The sequence below is a fragment of the Lemur catta genome, chromosome 15 (assembly GCF_020740605.2).
Source record: "Lemur catta isolate mLemCat1 chromosome 15, mLemCat1.pri, whole genome shotgun sequence".
Taxonomy (NCBI): domain Eukaryota; kingdom Metazoa; phylum Chordata; class Mammalia; order Primates; family Lemuridae; genus Lemur; species Lemur catta.
In genome coordinates this window covers 56,121,982-56,136,845 of record NC_059142.1, presented here as the reverse complement: position 1 = coordinate 56,136,845, position 14,864 = coordinate 56,121,982, and the positions used below count along the sequence as shown (strand labels likewise).

At 66.5% G+C, this 14,864-nt stretch overlaps 2 protein-coding genes across 16 annotated transcripts in view; one reads left to right on the top strand and one right to left on the bottom strand.

The window, feature by feature from the left end:
- The window catches only part of AATK (apoptosis associated tyrosine kinase), a 34,597-nt gene extending 32,384 nt beyond the window's left edge, over positions 1 to 2,213 (top strand). For 6 of the 7 annotated variants that reach the window (XM_045569647.1, XM_045569653.1, XM_045569651.1 and 3 more), the window contains 3 exons: positions 14 to 161; positions 307 to 468; positions 980 to 2,213. In XM_045569647.1, coding sequence (XP_045425603.1) covers positions 14 to 161; positions 307 to 468; positions 980 to 1,020 — 351 coding nt within the window. In that variant the 3' untranslated portion in view covers positions 1,021 to 2,213. The remainder of the gene's footprint in view (positions 1 to 13; positions 162 to 306; positions 469 to 979) is intronic. The other variant, XM_045569649.1, reaches the window with a different exon arrangement.
- A 763-nt stretch (positions 2,214 to 2,976) lies between these two features.
- BAIAP2 (BAR/IMD domain containing adaptor protein 2) overlaps positions 2,977 to 14,864 on the bottom strand; it is a 66,413-nt gene continuing 54,525 nt past the window's right edge. Inside the window, exons 8-15 of one of the 9 annotated variants that reach the window (XM_045569657.1) lie at positions 13,436 to 13,660; positions 13,062 to 13,263; positions 12,193 to 12,394; positions 11,119 to 11,187; positions 10,424 to 10,586; positions 9,182 to 9,216; positions 7,059 to 7,105; positions 2,977 to 6,875 (exon numbers count right to left, since the gene is read on the bottom strand). In XM_045569657.1, the coding sequence (XP_045425613.1) occupies positions 7,078 to 7,105; positions 9,182 to 9,216; positions 10,424 to 10,586; positions 11,119 to 11,187; positions 12,193 to 12,394; positions 13,062 to 13,263; positions 13,436 to 13,660 (924 nt within the window). In that variant the 3' untranslated portion in view covers positions 2,977 to 6,875; positions 7,059 to 7,077. Of the gene's footprint in view, positions 7,106 to 8,435; positions 8,812 to 9,181; positions 9,217 to 10,423; positions 10,587 to 11,118; positions 11,188 to 12,192; positions 12,395 to 13,061; positions 13,264 to 13,435; positions 13,661 to 14,864 lie in introns of those variants that run through there. The other 8 variants (XM_045569658.1, XM_045569660.1, XR_006739466.1 and 5 more) reach the window with 8 other exon arrangements.

Genomic DNA, 14,864 nt, shown 5'->3' with positions numbered 1-14,864 from the left:
GCTGCCCCTCCAGGAAAGCCCCACTCGGGAGGTCGGGGAGCCCTTCCCTGGCGCCAAGGAGTCGCCCCCCGCGTTCCTGGCGGGCAGCCCCGGCTCCCCCAGCGCCCCGGGCGGGCCGCGGCAGGACGACCCGACCCGCGGAGGATCCGGCGCGGAGGACGGTGAGCGCGGGGGGGGGGGGGGGGGCGGCGCGCGGGCTCGTGACGTCACGGGGCGGGGCGGGAGGGGCTCGTGGCATCACGGGGCGGCGCGGCGTCGGTGACGTCACGGAGAGTGGGCGCGAGTGACGCGGCGGCCCGGTGGCAGGCGGCGCGTTCCAGTGGGACGACGAGCTCCCGCCGATGCCGGCCAAGGCGGCCTTCGCGACGGCCCCGGCCCCGGTCGCGCCCGCGTCGCGCTTCACCGTGTCGCCCGCGTCGCGCTTCTCCATCACGCACGTGTCCGACTGCGACGCCGACTCCGCGGAAGGTGAGTCCGCGCGGCGGGCCCGAGGCTGGTGCTGGCCCGACCGCGTCCCGCCCAGGGCCCCGGGGCGGCGGCGCGAGGCCCCGCGCGCTCAGGGGGCCGCTCCCGCCGGGCCGCCCTCCGCTGCCCCGAGCCCGGGCGGGGCTGCCCGTCAGCCTCAGTCCCGCTGCAGGGCGCTGTGTCTGACCAACCGGCAGGTCTCTAAGGCGGTTGCGTGGCCCTGGCCAGCCCTTTCCTGTCCTGGCCTCAGTTTCCCTACCTGTAAAAGGAGGACTTGGAGGCGTTTGCTGAGTGTGGTTGGGCCTGGGTGTGCGCGGCACAGCGAGGAGAGAAATGGGTGTGGGTCTGTCCACCGCCTAGACACAGGCAGGCCGGATGCAGCCAAGGGGCCTGAGGGCCGCAGCTGCCCCCCAGTGGCCCGGATGGAGGCCCGGGATGGAGGCTGGGGATGGAGGCCAGGTGGGGGTCGTGGGGGAGGAGCTTCTGGTGTCACTTGGTACCTCCTGTTTGCCAGGCTCTGTGGCAAGTGCAGGGGATGGCAGTAAAGACGCTTGAGACCCAGGCAGCTGCTACCCATCGGAGGCTGGCGTCAGCGGAGGCCCTGCCAGGCAGCAGCGAGGATGGTGACTGGGAATGAGTGTGGAGGTGGCCCTGGTGGCTGTCAGCAGCAGATTCCAGTGCCTCCGCGACCTCTTCTGTGCCCCAGAGAAGCCCTGGGACAAGAGGCCCCTCTCTGGCTGGGGTGGTGGATTGGCCCCACCCCTCAGCCCCGTGCTGCCCTGGGGCCAGAATTTGTCCTGGACACTGGGTTTGCTGCTAGCCCTAGGGGTGGCCCATCTGTACACACACACACACACACACACACACATGCACACACGCGCACACATGAACACACACGCACACACATGCACTGGAGAGGGCCTGCACTCTGGGCCCTGCAGCTGCTGGACACCAGGCCTCCGAGGCCAGGGGACCTGCTCTTGGCCACGGGGAGCCACATTCCCTGTCCAGCTGGCTCCTTAGGTGTTCCGAGGACACTCGTGCCCTTGGCCTGGCGAGGCAGAGGTCCCTGAGACAGCAGCAGGTGCCAAGCCTCTCCTGCCCCCGGCTGCCTCCTATCAGCCCCGCCTGGTTCTGAGTTTTGCTCTGCACACTGAGAGAGGACCGTGGCTTTCTGTCCCTGCTGCCCTCGTCTCAGAGTCTGTGGCTGTTCCCCCTTCGCTGACTCAGCTAGACTGTAGCCCGCTCTGCCCACGGGCTGGGGCTGCTCCCAGCTGCTGGAGCCTGGGCTGGGGTGGGTCGGCCAGAGAGATGGGGGAAGAGGGGGCTACAGGCCACACCCCTGCCACACGGGCCCCGTTCTAGAGTGCCCTCGGCAGGGTGGTGGGGGGGCTCCCCTCTGCAGGGCACTGCCTGGCCCAGTGCCCCAGCTGCCAAAGGAAGCGGGAGCCGCAGCCCCACGTCAGTGTCGTCGGTGTCTGGGCTCCTGCCTGCAGGGACGGGGCGGCAGGTGCGGCCGGGGGTTGGGCAGTGCAGGGAGTATTTTTGTAACTGCTATTGCTGGAGCGAATGGAAGCGGGTGAGCTTAAGTTATTGTTGCCAAAGAGATGTAAAGTTTGTCGTTGCTTTGGGGGGACTTGTTTTTGGTTTGTGGTTTTTGTTAGTTTGAAGCTTAGGATGCTGGTGCGATGATTTTCTTGTTCCTTGTTTGTTTGTTTTTTAAGAGAAATCAAGCTAAGAAAAAAATGGTTTTGTGTGGTGTTGGTGTTTTGTTTTGGGGTCTGCAGATAAAGTCCTCACTGTTCTTGGCACACCCTGGTGGAGGAAGACCGTGTCCCGGGGCCCCTGTGTCCGGGGAGGGGTCTGCTGCTCCCTGCAGCCAGCTGGCCCTGCCAGGGATGGGGAGGAGGGTGGCTCCTCCCTGCCCTTCGGGGCTGTGCCCATGGTGTGGGGGCAGGAGCAGGCGCGTCCGGAGGGCAGGGGGCCTGTGCACCCACCCCCGCCTGGGCAGGTGTCCCGCTCTTGGCTTCTTGCCTCGGGGTGTGGGCAGTGGCAGGTGGGCTGGGGGTGCCCGAGCCCTACCCTCCTTAGAGGGTCTGTGCGGAACCAGCCCTGTGTGAGACTTCTCTCCAGTTAAGGACTGTTGTCACCAACATGGGTCACCATGCTGTATTTCATCCAAAAATGTCAAACGGCACAGATCTGATGGTAAAGTTTTAAAACCCCACATTTGAGCAGAGGCCCCTGTCCCTGCAGAAAGCAGCTGAGGGGGGTGGTCCCCCCAGCATCCTAGGGTGGAGTCTGGTAACAGAACACCCCCAGCCCCAATGGCACACAGCCTGGTGACCCAGGCCACAGCACCTGACGTCCCTGCCCCAGGAGGCCCCAGCAGCCAGGTTCTGCGTGGGAGCTGGGGAGACCCCCAGACTGCAGTGGGGGTGGGGCTTGTGGGGAAGCTCCGCCCTCCCCACGCTGTGCGCCGCCTCCCGCCCAGCAGACAGATGACAGTGCGCAGGGGCAGCCTGTTTATTGACCACACGTGTGGGGCGAGGGCAGCGTGGCTCCTGCAGCTGCGGCTGGCTGGTTGTCCTCGCCGTCAGGGGTGCCCCAGGGCTCTGCAGCCCAGAGGTGCCTGCCCTGTCCCTCTGCCCCAGGACCTCTCAGGGACCAGCCCCCACTCCGTGCGGCCTCTGCCAGGCACAGCCGGGATCCAGGCCAGACTGCAGTGGGCGCAGCCCGGCAGGTGGGGGCGTGGCCTTCCCTAAGCAGGAACAGGCAGATGGTGACAGGTTCCGTGTGGGGGTGGGGGGTGGCCACACGGCAGCAGAGCAGACGTGGCTGTCAGCTGAGGAGGGGAGCAGACCTGTCGTTGGTCACCGTGGGCTTCAGCTGTACATGGGCGAAGGGATTCCTGAGGACGAGAGAGAAGAGTGGCTTTAGCTTGGGACAGGCGCGTGGGCGAGCTGGCCCGCCCGCACTGCCCAGTGCCCCCAGGACCCCCAGTGCTGGACCCTGACGGCCCACCGTTAGGCCTGGTGCCCGTGGACGTGGGGCTGTGGGGTGTGGGGACGGACGCTTTCTGTGAGGCCTGCTGGCCCTCAGTGCCACCCTCCAAGCCCCCACGTGCCCAGGGGCCCCCACTGTGCTGTCAGCCCTCCCAGGGCGTGGCCGGGGAGGGGCCAGCTGCACCCTCCCAGCTGGGCATGGACACCTGCCAAGCCGGGGCGGGAGCCACGCCTTCTCAGGACCTAAGACAGTCCTGGGCGAGGTCCACGTCAGTTTGGGGAGCCCCCCCTCCCCCGCAGTGGGCCAGGCCCAAGGAGGATCCACCGACACCAGGGACACAGCTCTGCGGACCACGTGAGCCCAGCCCGGGCACACGGGGTGCCTGCAGGACGACACGCAGCTCCACAGAAACACAGACGCGAGACGCACACACGCTGGTGCCCAGGGTCCTGCCGAGGGCTCAGCCGCCTGTCACCTGGGGAGCTGAGCCCTCCGCTGAGTCCCCCGGGGCCACAGCTGGCGCACAAGCAGGACTCCAGACAAGAAGTTGAAATGGGGCGAGATGAGAAGACGAGGGGCGGCCCTGCCTGGTCCTTGGGGAGCCGCTTCTCTCTGGAGGACCCACCCGGCGGGGACAGCACAGATGGCACGTGGACATGGAGGCACAGCAGGGATGGGACTGGCTCTGACGAAGCTGCGCTCGGCTCCAGAGCCGTTACCTGGAGCGGAGTCACCTCTGGCACAGCAGGGTCCCCGGAGCCTGGGTGGGCCGGTAGTGGGCCCGCGGGCAGGGCTCCGTCCAGTGTGCCCGGCACATCTGCCTGTTTTCCTGAGGACTGTGTTTTCTAAGAAGCTGTGACACTTTGCACTGTGAGTTTCAAAAGACTCCAGTGTGGTGTGGAGATGGCGGGTCGGCAGGGCGCCCACACCCCCAGAGGTGCCCAGCCCGGCAGGGCGCGTTGACTGACTTTGCACTAGACCTTCGCGGCCCCAGGAAAGGCTGCTCAACGCCGCCGGCTCCATCAGGCTTCTCCCGGCTTTGCTCTGTGGCAGCTGCACCCTCACCGAGGCCGGGCGGCCAGGGCTCTGCCACGGCTGGTGGCATCTGCCTCCAGCAGGCCCAGAGCTTGGCCCGTGGCCGCCTGCCCAGCTTCTGGAGAAGGGCTCTGTGGCCTGCGTCTGTCCCCGAGCCCAGTGTCCGCTGGGGCCTGGGGAGATTAGAAATGGGGCCGGATTTTTCTGTTCAGAGTGTGGGACAGCAGAGGAAAGATCAGAAATGCCCCCTGGGGTCTCAGAGAGGGGAGGCTGGCTCCAGCGGGGGCCAGAACCGAGGACAGTTTTAAGGACGCACCTCGCCCCTCCCCCTACTCACACTGATTCTCATCAGAAAGACTCAGTGGCAAAACCACACGGCCAGCCCGGGACGGGAGCTGCCGGGCCAACGCTCCACCATGCGGGACCCTGTTCTGTAGCCCAGGTTTCTCATTTCTCTCCCAAAACGGAACCCGCTGCCCCAGCCCACACCAGGAGGATCTGAGGACATTGGCTGGGGCCACAAACGCCGTGTCCAGCCTCGGCGGAACCCTCAGCAGCGCAGCCCAGACCCCACCCGAGGCTCCCGAGACCCCGGCCCACACTGAGAGGACTCGTCAACGTGCTCACCAGCCACCGCAGAGCCCACAGAATGGGATGCAATTCGAAGCCCGAAGCCACTGCAACGTCACCCCCACCTGCTATGGGGCAGGTCCCACAACATTCGTCTCTGCCAGGGGACATGGCCCAGGCCTGGCTTCCCTCTCAACACCTCTGTCTGGCAGACGAGCACAGCAAACCACTGAGACAAACCAGCACATCCGCACCGGCAGAGGGGATGTCAACGACACACGGCGCAGAGTGCGGGGACCCTGGCGGCCGGTTTGCTTCCCGAGTGGGACCTAGGGGGGCCTCAGTGCCCCATGTCAGCGCTGAGGACCAGGCTCCACTTCCTGGCCAGGAGCTGCTGTCAGAGGCTCCTGGGGGAGCGTGCGGGCTGGCCGCTCCGACAGACTAAGGGGCACCCCCTGGGGGTCCCCTCCCCTGCCCGCGGGCAGCTCTCAGCGACGCTGTGACCAGAAAGCACACGTCATCGGTCCCGGCCCCGCTATCCCCGCCCACACGCACGGCACAGCAGTTCCTGTTCCAGAATCACAAAGCCGAGGGCATCTCGCTCTGCAGGGACTCATCTGTGTCACTGTCCTACATAGCGGACAAACCCAGTCACCACAGAACATGTGTGGCACCCTAGGGGGCCCCGGAGCAGGGAGCAGCGCCGAGACAGCCACTGTCTGTCTGCCCACGTGACGGTTCCCCATCTCTGGGCCGTCAGCCCTTCCGCGCTGCCCCAGCTCAGGGCAAAGGGGGCGTACCTTGACCAAGGACAGGCGGCTTTTGCACACCCACCCCCAGGTGAATCAAGGTGCCGGGCAGACTGTGCTGGGGTCTCTGCCCCGCACGGGGACGTGGTCCCGGGTGAAGGCTGCACCAGCCGCCCTGAGCCGTCCCTGAGCCCCAGGTCGGTGGGGACAGCATGGCCCCCAGGCAGCCCGGAGGGACCCGGGGCCAGCAAGGGCTCTGCAGTCCGCCCGAGCGCACGTCTCAGGACTGGCGGAGATGGGGGGGGAGCGAGGCGGGGCCTGGGCCTGGGCCCACCAAGGGCACTTCTATCCTCCTGGCCCCAAATTTCAGGACCAATTTTCTACAGAACTTTCCAGAATATGCTGCATCTCAACAACAGAAAGGCAGTAACAGAAGAGTCAGGGCCCAGGATCTGCCCGTGACCACCGTCCTTGGTAAGGATGACGGCGCTGGCCTCACGGGGCCACCCTCCTAGTAGTTCCAGGTGGGCGGCAGGGGGCAGCCCCTTCTGCCGGGGGCACAGGTGGGCACAGAGCCCCTCGCCGCTCCCTGCGTCTGTCTGGCCTCCCCAGGACAGAGGGAAAGGGGCTGTCCCAGAAGGCTGGGGGTGCCAGCGAGGGCCCCCACGCCTGGGGAAGCCTGGATGGCATCCTGGGACCACGTGGGGGTCAGACTGGGCAGCAGAGCCCCATGTCCACCTGTCCCCACGGAGCCGTGTGCTCTGGGGGCTGTCCCCAGGCCCTGACCCTGGCCCCCCCCAGGCTCCCCGGCTGTGATACTCACCGACCAGGCAGGGATCAGGCCGCACCCCATGGAGTCGACATGAGAAGTGACAAAGTGACACACACCGAAGGAACCCAAGCAGTGCCGTGTGGTCAGCTGGGAAAGGCCCGGCCCACAGCGGCTCCCTGGGACCACCCTGGGATTGCGGTCAGAGGACCGGACAGAGGCCAGGCCAGATCCACGCCCTGCACACGGAGCGGTGGGCACAGAAAGGCGGAGCCCGCGGCCTGCAGACGGAAGGAAGAACCCGCAAGTGGAGGCGAAGGCCCAGAGCCCAGAGCAGAGGCAGGCACGGCAGACCCCCCGGCCCCGCCCGGCAGCCAGGCCCTGCCCAGCCAACCGCATGGCGGGGGCCAGAGGGTCTGCCGGAGAGGCAGACTGGCCGGCACGAGGAAGCCAGGGCAACTCACTAACTCTGGTCAGGGCGGCTCAGAATCTGGCCACTTCCACTTCGGCGCTGCAAGGAAACACAAGGCTGGGTTGGCGGAGGTCGGGGTGGGGGTGGGGGGGGGTGCCAGTGGGGCCTGCCTCACCCCGCGAGGCCCTGCCCTCTCGGCTGGGGTGGACGAGCGCGGGCGACGGCACCGTCTGCACCCCACACGTGCCGGGAACCGCAAGGAGGCTCCAGACCCAACTCGGTGCAATAAATAAAACTTTTATTCAAACAAGTAACTGCAGTACAGGGCACAATTCAGATCTTAAAAAAAAGGAAAAGAAACAGGAAAAATATTTTCAGCACTTTACATCTTCATACAAGTTTTGCGGTTTTGTCTACATTCATCCATTAAGCATGGAATCCCCTGGATTTGAAATCTTAGCAAAGTTAGACCAGCACGGAAGGTTCTCCTGTCAGAGGTCCCGGTCCTGGCTTTGTTTCCTTAAGTACAAAACGGGTCTGTCTGTGCCTGGAGCTGCTTCTCTCACAAACTACAGCCGCAGTCCACGGGCAGGTGTGCGGGGGGGTTTTGCTAAATCACATCAGAAAAAGGGGCGTCCACAGCGTCACAAAGGGGCTCCCCACAGGCGGGCGGAGCGGGCCACACCCCCGGCGCACCTCCCCAGAATTCAGTGTGTGCAGAGACAACACCAGTAGCCACTGAGTCCAGCGTGTTTGCTTCTAAAGTCACCAAGACACATGGAGAGACGAGTGTTTAGGAAGAATAGGGCAGGGACCGCCTGCTCCCCGGGGGCGGTGCGGGGTGGCACGCCAAGCCCCCCAGGGCCGGCCGGCCTCGCCAGGCCCCGTCGGGCACACCCTGCGCCACGCAGCCAGGCCCCGGCGAGCGGCTGGGACTCCCTCGCTCGGCTGGTTAAAGAAACAATTTCCAAAACACGTGGGGGGGGGGTCTCTGGAGGTCTTTGGAATGTCCGTGTGCAGCCGGGGGCGCCCACTCCCAGCCCCGCTCCTGCCGGCGCTGCCTGAGGTAACAGCCCTGCTGGGACCCGCCGGCCTCTGCGCAGCGGCCCCGTAACCGTCCAGCAGCGCCGCGCGGGGAGAAGCCCTGGGCACCCGCCTGGTGGCCTCCCTCACAGGAGCGGCAGCTTCCTCAGGAGGCCCCGAGCTCGGCGCGAGCCCCTTTCTCCGTGCAGCCTCAGAAGGGGCCTGGGGTGGCCGGTCCCCCGGCACGAGCCACGGCCCAGCACCGCCCCTGTCCCAGCGGACGCCAGCGCGAGGGGGTCAGATGCAAAGTAACAGTACGTACACCGGAGTCCATGCATGTCTGTTTTTGTTTTCCAGGAAAAAAGTCGTTTTTCCTGTTTTTCTTTTTTTTTTCTTTTTTTTTTTAAAGATTTTTCTTTTTCTTCAAACTTTAGGCCTGGCTCGGGGCGGGCGAGCCGCGGAAAGGGGAGGGAGCGTCACGGACGCTGCCGGCGGGCGGAGGGGACCCCTGTGCTGCCCGGCAGGTCCTGCCCGGCAGTTTCGGCGCGAGGGGCTGGGGACACACGGGGCTGTAAACACGGGGGCGGAGGAGCAGCACCATGGACCCTGGGGGATCACAGAGTCTGGGGTCACCAACCAAAAGGCAGGGACGGAGTGGAAAGGGAACAACCCAGGAACAAACCCGCGAGAGCTGAGGGGCGGAGACGGGGCGGGGGCGGAGCTCTCCGAGCAGCAGCCGCCGGTCACGTCCTCACACTGTGGACACCAGCGTGCCACTGCCACTGTGGACAAAGCACAGGACAGCTGCCCGGCTGCACAGCGGCTGCCCGGCCAGAGCAGCAGGGCCACTGCGCTGCGCAGTGGCCCCTTCCAGCAGCATCCGCCCGAGGGGCCAGCCCAGGGAGGGCCCCAGACAAGGGCTGAGCCTAGGCGGGGACACAGGGGGCCACGGCCACCGGCCACCAGCCACCAATACGGGGAGACGAGGCCCAGAAGAGGGAGCAGCCCCAGGCGTGTCCTGCTCCCCATGGCGCTGGGCTGGGCTCCCAAACGGAGAAGAGCCAAGCCCCAGAGGTCCCCAGAGGGGGACCTGCCCCACCCAGCCCCTGGCGCACCCACCCCAGGTCCCACGGGCGGGTCTGAAAGCCTTACCTGCTCACGGACCTGGCGCCATAGTCGTCCAGACCCTGGGGGCAAAGGCAGGAACAGGTTAGGCCGGGGGACCCGGGGTCTGAAGCCACGTCCCCATGTCCCTGCACGTCCAACAGCTGCTCCGGCCTCAGTGGGGTCAAACCGGACTCCTCGGGAAGGCCTCCCCTCCCCCACACCTCCTGACTGTGGTGCTCAGGGGCCTCCCTGGAACCCTGGGGGGTCCCCAGTGGTGAAGTGGTGACCCCCAAATTAACACGATGCCTCCTCGTCGGGCTGTCTGTGCTGTGTGCTCCCAAATGCACAGGACAGACCCCCTAAGGCCCCTCTGCACGCGGCCCCCCCAGTAGCCCTGCACCCCCGGCCCCAAGAGCACCGCAAGCGCCTCACACAAGTCCCCAGGTGCCCGGCTGCAGCTTCCCAGAAACCTGCTCGGGCAACGTCCTGGCCCCGGAGGGTTCCCCTGCCCGGGAACACCTGCGCCTCTGCCAGCCTGACCTGGCCCTGGGGCGTCGAGGGGTGGAGGCGACACTGAAGCCACCCAGAGGCCTGGAGGTGGGGACGTTGCACTCCCCTGAGGCTGGTGCCCTCCGAGGGCCCTCCTGGGACCCCCGGCCAGCCAAGCCCTCCACACAGCAAAGTGGCCGCGGGCAGGGGAGGCGGGGCCCCGGGTACTGTCCACATGGGAGGCCTCACTGGCCAAGGGCACCCGAAAAAGACCGTTCTTGTCTCCCCTGCTATCCCCCCGAGGCCTAGCCCTGGAGACCGGCCTCCCTTCCTCCGACCCCATGAGCCTCCCTGGGCAGGGCACGGGGGGCCCAGGAGCTCCAGCCCAGCCTAGGCACCAAGACCACCCCACTCCTGGGGCTCCTGGGCAGGGCCACCCTCCCGGACCTCTGTCCCCCGCTGCTGGACGGTCCAACCCCCGGGTCACGATGACTAGAAGGCTCCGGCCCACAGCCCATCCTGAGCAGCAGGTGCTCACGTCACCTGCCGTGGCTGAGGGAGCCCCTGGCTCTCAGGGAGGGACCCCTGGAAACCAAGTCCTCCCCGACCCGGGGTTCCTGCCGAGGAGGGTCCAGGCTCCCTCAAGGCCAGACGCTTCCCCCAGGGAAGGGCAGCGAGCCCACCAGGGCTGCAGGCGGCACCTGAGCCTGCAGGCAGAGCGTGCCCAGCAGGGGGAGGTGGCCGTGGCAGGGGGTACACACACGTCCCAGACCAGCCCACCAGCCCCGCCCCACTCACCTGGGCAAAGGCGGGCACGGCCACGCTGTAGGGCCGCTGCTTGAAGGTGCCGGCCGTCTGGGCGGGGAAGGCCCGGGAGGATGCGCCGTAGTCGGGGGGCGGCAGGGCCAGGTCGTCCTTGTCTAGGAGGTTGCCGGTGCTGCTGCTCTTGCCCTGCTGCAGGCTGCAGGCACGGGGTCAGAGGCCGGGCCCGGCAGAGCCCAGCCCCACAGGGCGTAAGCACAGGCTCCCTCGGTGGCTGAGACCACAGCCACGCTGACCCCACAGGACTGCCTGGTTTGGACACCCTCCCTCCTCGTGGGCTGCTCGCCTGGCCCAGGCGTGAGGCTGCACCAGACCACGAGCCCCGTGGCGACCCCCACCAGGTCCCAGCCACACTTCTCTAGAACCTGTCCTGGGTCTGCAGCAGACGGGCCGCCACGTACCACCTGCTGCCCCTGCCCCTGCCCTGGGGCCTCACGGGCCCTCGGACCCCACCTTACAGGGCATCTCCTGACCCAGCAGCACCTCCACGCCCATCTGCCCTGCGGGCCTCAAATGTCCAGCCCTCGGGGCCTGTGGCAGCAGCCACGGAAGGGGCCAGGAGCCCAGCCCAGCTCTCTATGCCCTGGGGCCTGGGGCAGAGCCCTCGTCCTCATCGCAGCCCCTGTGCAGAGTGGGGGGCCACGTGCTCCCACCGGGCCCGCAGTGCTCACCTCATGTGCAATCTGTCGCCACCGTCGCTGTCCAGCACCCGCGTGTAGGAGAAGGGAAACCAGCCCCGCCTGCGGGAGAGGCCCAGGGAGGAGAGCCCGCACTCAGCTCCGGAGGCCCCCAGGCAGGGGGGGAACCAAGTGCACCCCGCCCCTGCCATCTACCCCCAATCCCCAGTCCCACCAACTCCCAGCCTGACTGCACCCGTCTGTGGAGGGACAGGTCTCCAGAGAGACCAGGGACGGGGCCCGCACCTGTGTGCGCTGCCCCGATGGCAGCTGTGGGCCACCCACACCCAGCCACAAGGCCCCGCCACAGCCGCTGCTCCTTGAACAGGCTGGCCACACCACCCCCAGCCACCGGGCTGAGCCACGGCTCCAAGACCACAGCAGCCACCGGAAGAGCCAGGGCCCCTCCGGGATGCTCCCCCCACCCAGGGCAGTGGCTGTCTTGGTGCTAGAGCAAAGCTCAGTTCACACCCTTCCTCCCAGGTTAGGAGGCCGAAGGTGTCAGGGCTGATTCTGCCATGGGGTGATGACTCCCGTCTTGCCAAGAAACACACCACACAAAAATGTGGTCCGGGGAGGCGGATCCCAACCCAAGTGGCCCCAGGTCAGGCAAGGGTGGGACCTCGGCCCAGCCCCTCTGCAGCGGGTATTCAAGTAAGCCGAGAAGGTGCAGCCCGTCTGACCAGACAACGGGACTTCTAGGCCAGCCCCAAACGCGCGGAGATTGCGGGGCCTCAGGCTGGCCGGGCCTCGTTCTGTACCACCCAGCCGTGGAGACCACACGCCCCACAGCAAGGCAATGGCCCTATGCCCAATCGAGTGACGGGGCCACGCAGGTGACAGGTGACCAGCCTGCCGCTGAAGGTCGCTGCTGTGTGGAGAAAGCCCCCAAGGTCTCTTTCGTTTCTACTGTCCAGGTTTCCTACGACCAGAGCCTGTGCCCTGGACCACCAGTCTAAAAACGACCGAGAGCCCCGGCACGCCTGAGTGCCACGGAGCCAGCAGGCTGCCACCCTGCGCCCGCAGCAGACGGGCAGGCTGGCCCGACGCACCCTAGACGGCACTCACATCTTGGTCTTCTCGCTCTCGCCGTAGTGCCAGCCGTCACGGGCCTCGGGCACCAGCAGGGTGATGAGGTCCCCTTCCTTGAAGCTCAGCAGGGTGCTGTTGTCCCCCGCCGCGTGGGAGAAGATGGCCTTCACCCGCATGCGCCCGTTGCGCTCCAGGCCGGCGGCCATGGAGCTGGAGCGGGGCAGAGTCTTGTTCTCAGCTGTGGGGACACAGGGCAGGTGTGAGGGGACTGTCCCCGGCAGAGGCAGCAGAGCCCAGTCAGAGGCCAGGCAGCCTGGACGCAGTGCGAGAACACGGTGCCACAAGGACCGTCCCAGGCGAGCTGGAGCCGTCTGAGCAGCGGCTGCCTGAGCCAGCCCGCCGGCCACCATGATCAGTCATGGCCCCCGCCACGCACCAGACACTGAACACGAGGGACCCACAGGGCCTGCAGTGTGGGACAGAAAGCCCCAGGTGCTGTGCACGCACACGTGTGTACACATGTGTGCATCCCCAAATAAGCATGCACATACACACGGCTGCACACCCACACATCCTCAGGTAAGTGCACACACATACACATACGTGCCTGCAGACGCACACCCCCAGGTAAGCGTGCACACACGTCTACACACGTGCACACCCCCAGGTAAGCGTGCACACACACACACACGTGCCTGCATGCACGCGCACCCCCAGGTAAGCGTGCACACACACACGTCTAGACTCATGCATCCCCAGGTAAGCATGTACACACACATGTGCCGCCACACATGCGCACCCCCAGGTAAGCATGCACTCTACACACACACTCGTGAGCCTGGGGTTTCCCAGGCCCCTACGCAGAGGCACGTCCAGGACCCCAACCGAGCACCCAGAGCCCTTACTGGCGGCATAGCTGTTTTTGGGGGTCACGCTCTTGCGCACGGGCAGCGTGTTGGAGTACGAGTCGCTCAGCTTGCTCTGGGACTGCGGAGGAGACAGGGACTTGGGCTGGGCAGCCTTGCGGTCAGCCCAGGGGTTGTAGTCCTCGCCGTCTGGGCCTGCGACACCGTTCATGACCGGTGTGTTCTCCTGGGCAGACATCCGCTGCAGAGGGGGCAGCAAGGGGCAGGCGTTGCCGGCGGCCCTGGGCAGGACCAGGTGGGAGGGCGCCCCTCCCCGCAGCAGGGAGGCCTGGCTCAGCCCGCCGGCCTGCTCCAAGCGGCCACCCAGGTGCTAGGTCCCCCTCCCATACGCTTCCCGGGACCCACAGACTCACCCCCACAAATGGTGCCAGCTCGGGGGGCACCGGCAGGGGCTTGGCCCCCGGAATGGGGTCTGAGATGACCAGGTTGGACTTGGAGGCCGACAGGGTGCTGGGGAGGATGGCGCCGTTGCTGCTGGCCACTTGCTGCATCAGCTGGACGGCGCGGTCGGGGATCTTGTTGGGGTCGGCACAGGCCTGTTGCCACAGCGGCAGCTTCTGGGCCAGCAGCTCCTTGCCCTGAAGCGGAGGAGGCAGGATGGGGAGGGCGTCAGGATCAGCCACAGGCTGGGCTCCCCCAGGGCGCCTGGCTGCAGCGGGGGCTCTCTTCGCCAGGCGGTGGTCCACAGCGCGACAGGCTGCCTGGGAGCCCCAACCCTGACCCACAAAAGGAGCTTCCCAGCAAAGGGCTGTGTGGTCGGGGGCCACTGGGGTGAGGGCAAACCAAGGCCATGGCCATACAGGGGCCCACACGGTGGCCGCACAGTGGACAGACCCTCTGTGGGTAAACCACGGAATGCTATCGAAGAGCACCATCCCGCAGGGGGAAGAGGGTGTCGGCCACAGAAGGGACAGAGCTGCCCGGCAGCGGCCAGGCAGGCTGCTGAGGGTGCGGGGGGCTGCCGGTGGGGGCGCTTGGGCAGACACACTGGAGCTCATGGCCCGAGGGCCCGAAAGCCCCCGAGCCCAGCTCTGCTCTGGTGGACACAGGGGCCACTGGGACACAGCCCCAGATGACCACAGCGGTGTCAGAGGATAAGGAAGCCCCAGGCTTGGCCAGGGGCTCTGAGACTGGGGACTGGCCTGAGTCTGGGGTCCGGGGCAGGAGGTCCTACGCCGTCTCCTGCAGGGAACGGCCCACCTAGGACCTGGGCACTAATCAAGCCCTGCCCCTCCCAGCCGCTCGGTCAAGTGCAGTCCTGCGTCACCAGCCCCCACAGGCTCTGGAGTGGCCAGAGGTGTCCCCGGCTTCTCCAAAGGCCCCTCCCTCCCCTTCAGCGTGGCCGGGTGGGCAGGGGCAGCCGGGGGTGCACAGCAGGGGGTGTGGAACAGCAGCCCTCTGAGCAGGGGCTACACCGAGCCAGGCGAGCCGCAGTCCAAGAGCTGGACTCTTTCTTTCATAAAGAAAAGTTTTATTATTTACGAATCACCTATGGCCACTCATGCCACAAGACGCAGAGACTGTGGCCCACAAAGCCAAACACATTTACCATCTGGCCCATGAGGAAAAGGTCCCTGACCCTTGGTTTGACCCAGGACAACGGCAGAGAAGCACGTCTGGGTTTGGGGAAAATGGGGTGGGGCACACAGGTGGTGACCAGCGCCTACGTGCACAGCCAGGGTGAGGGTGCGACAGGGTCACCGCCGTCACCGCAGCAGGGCCCCCACGCTAGGGGAGCCGCCCAGCCCTGCCACGCACAGGACCCTGACAGCCACCAGCCAA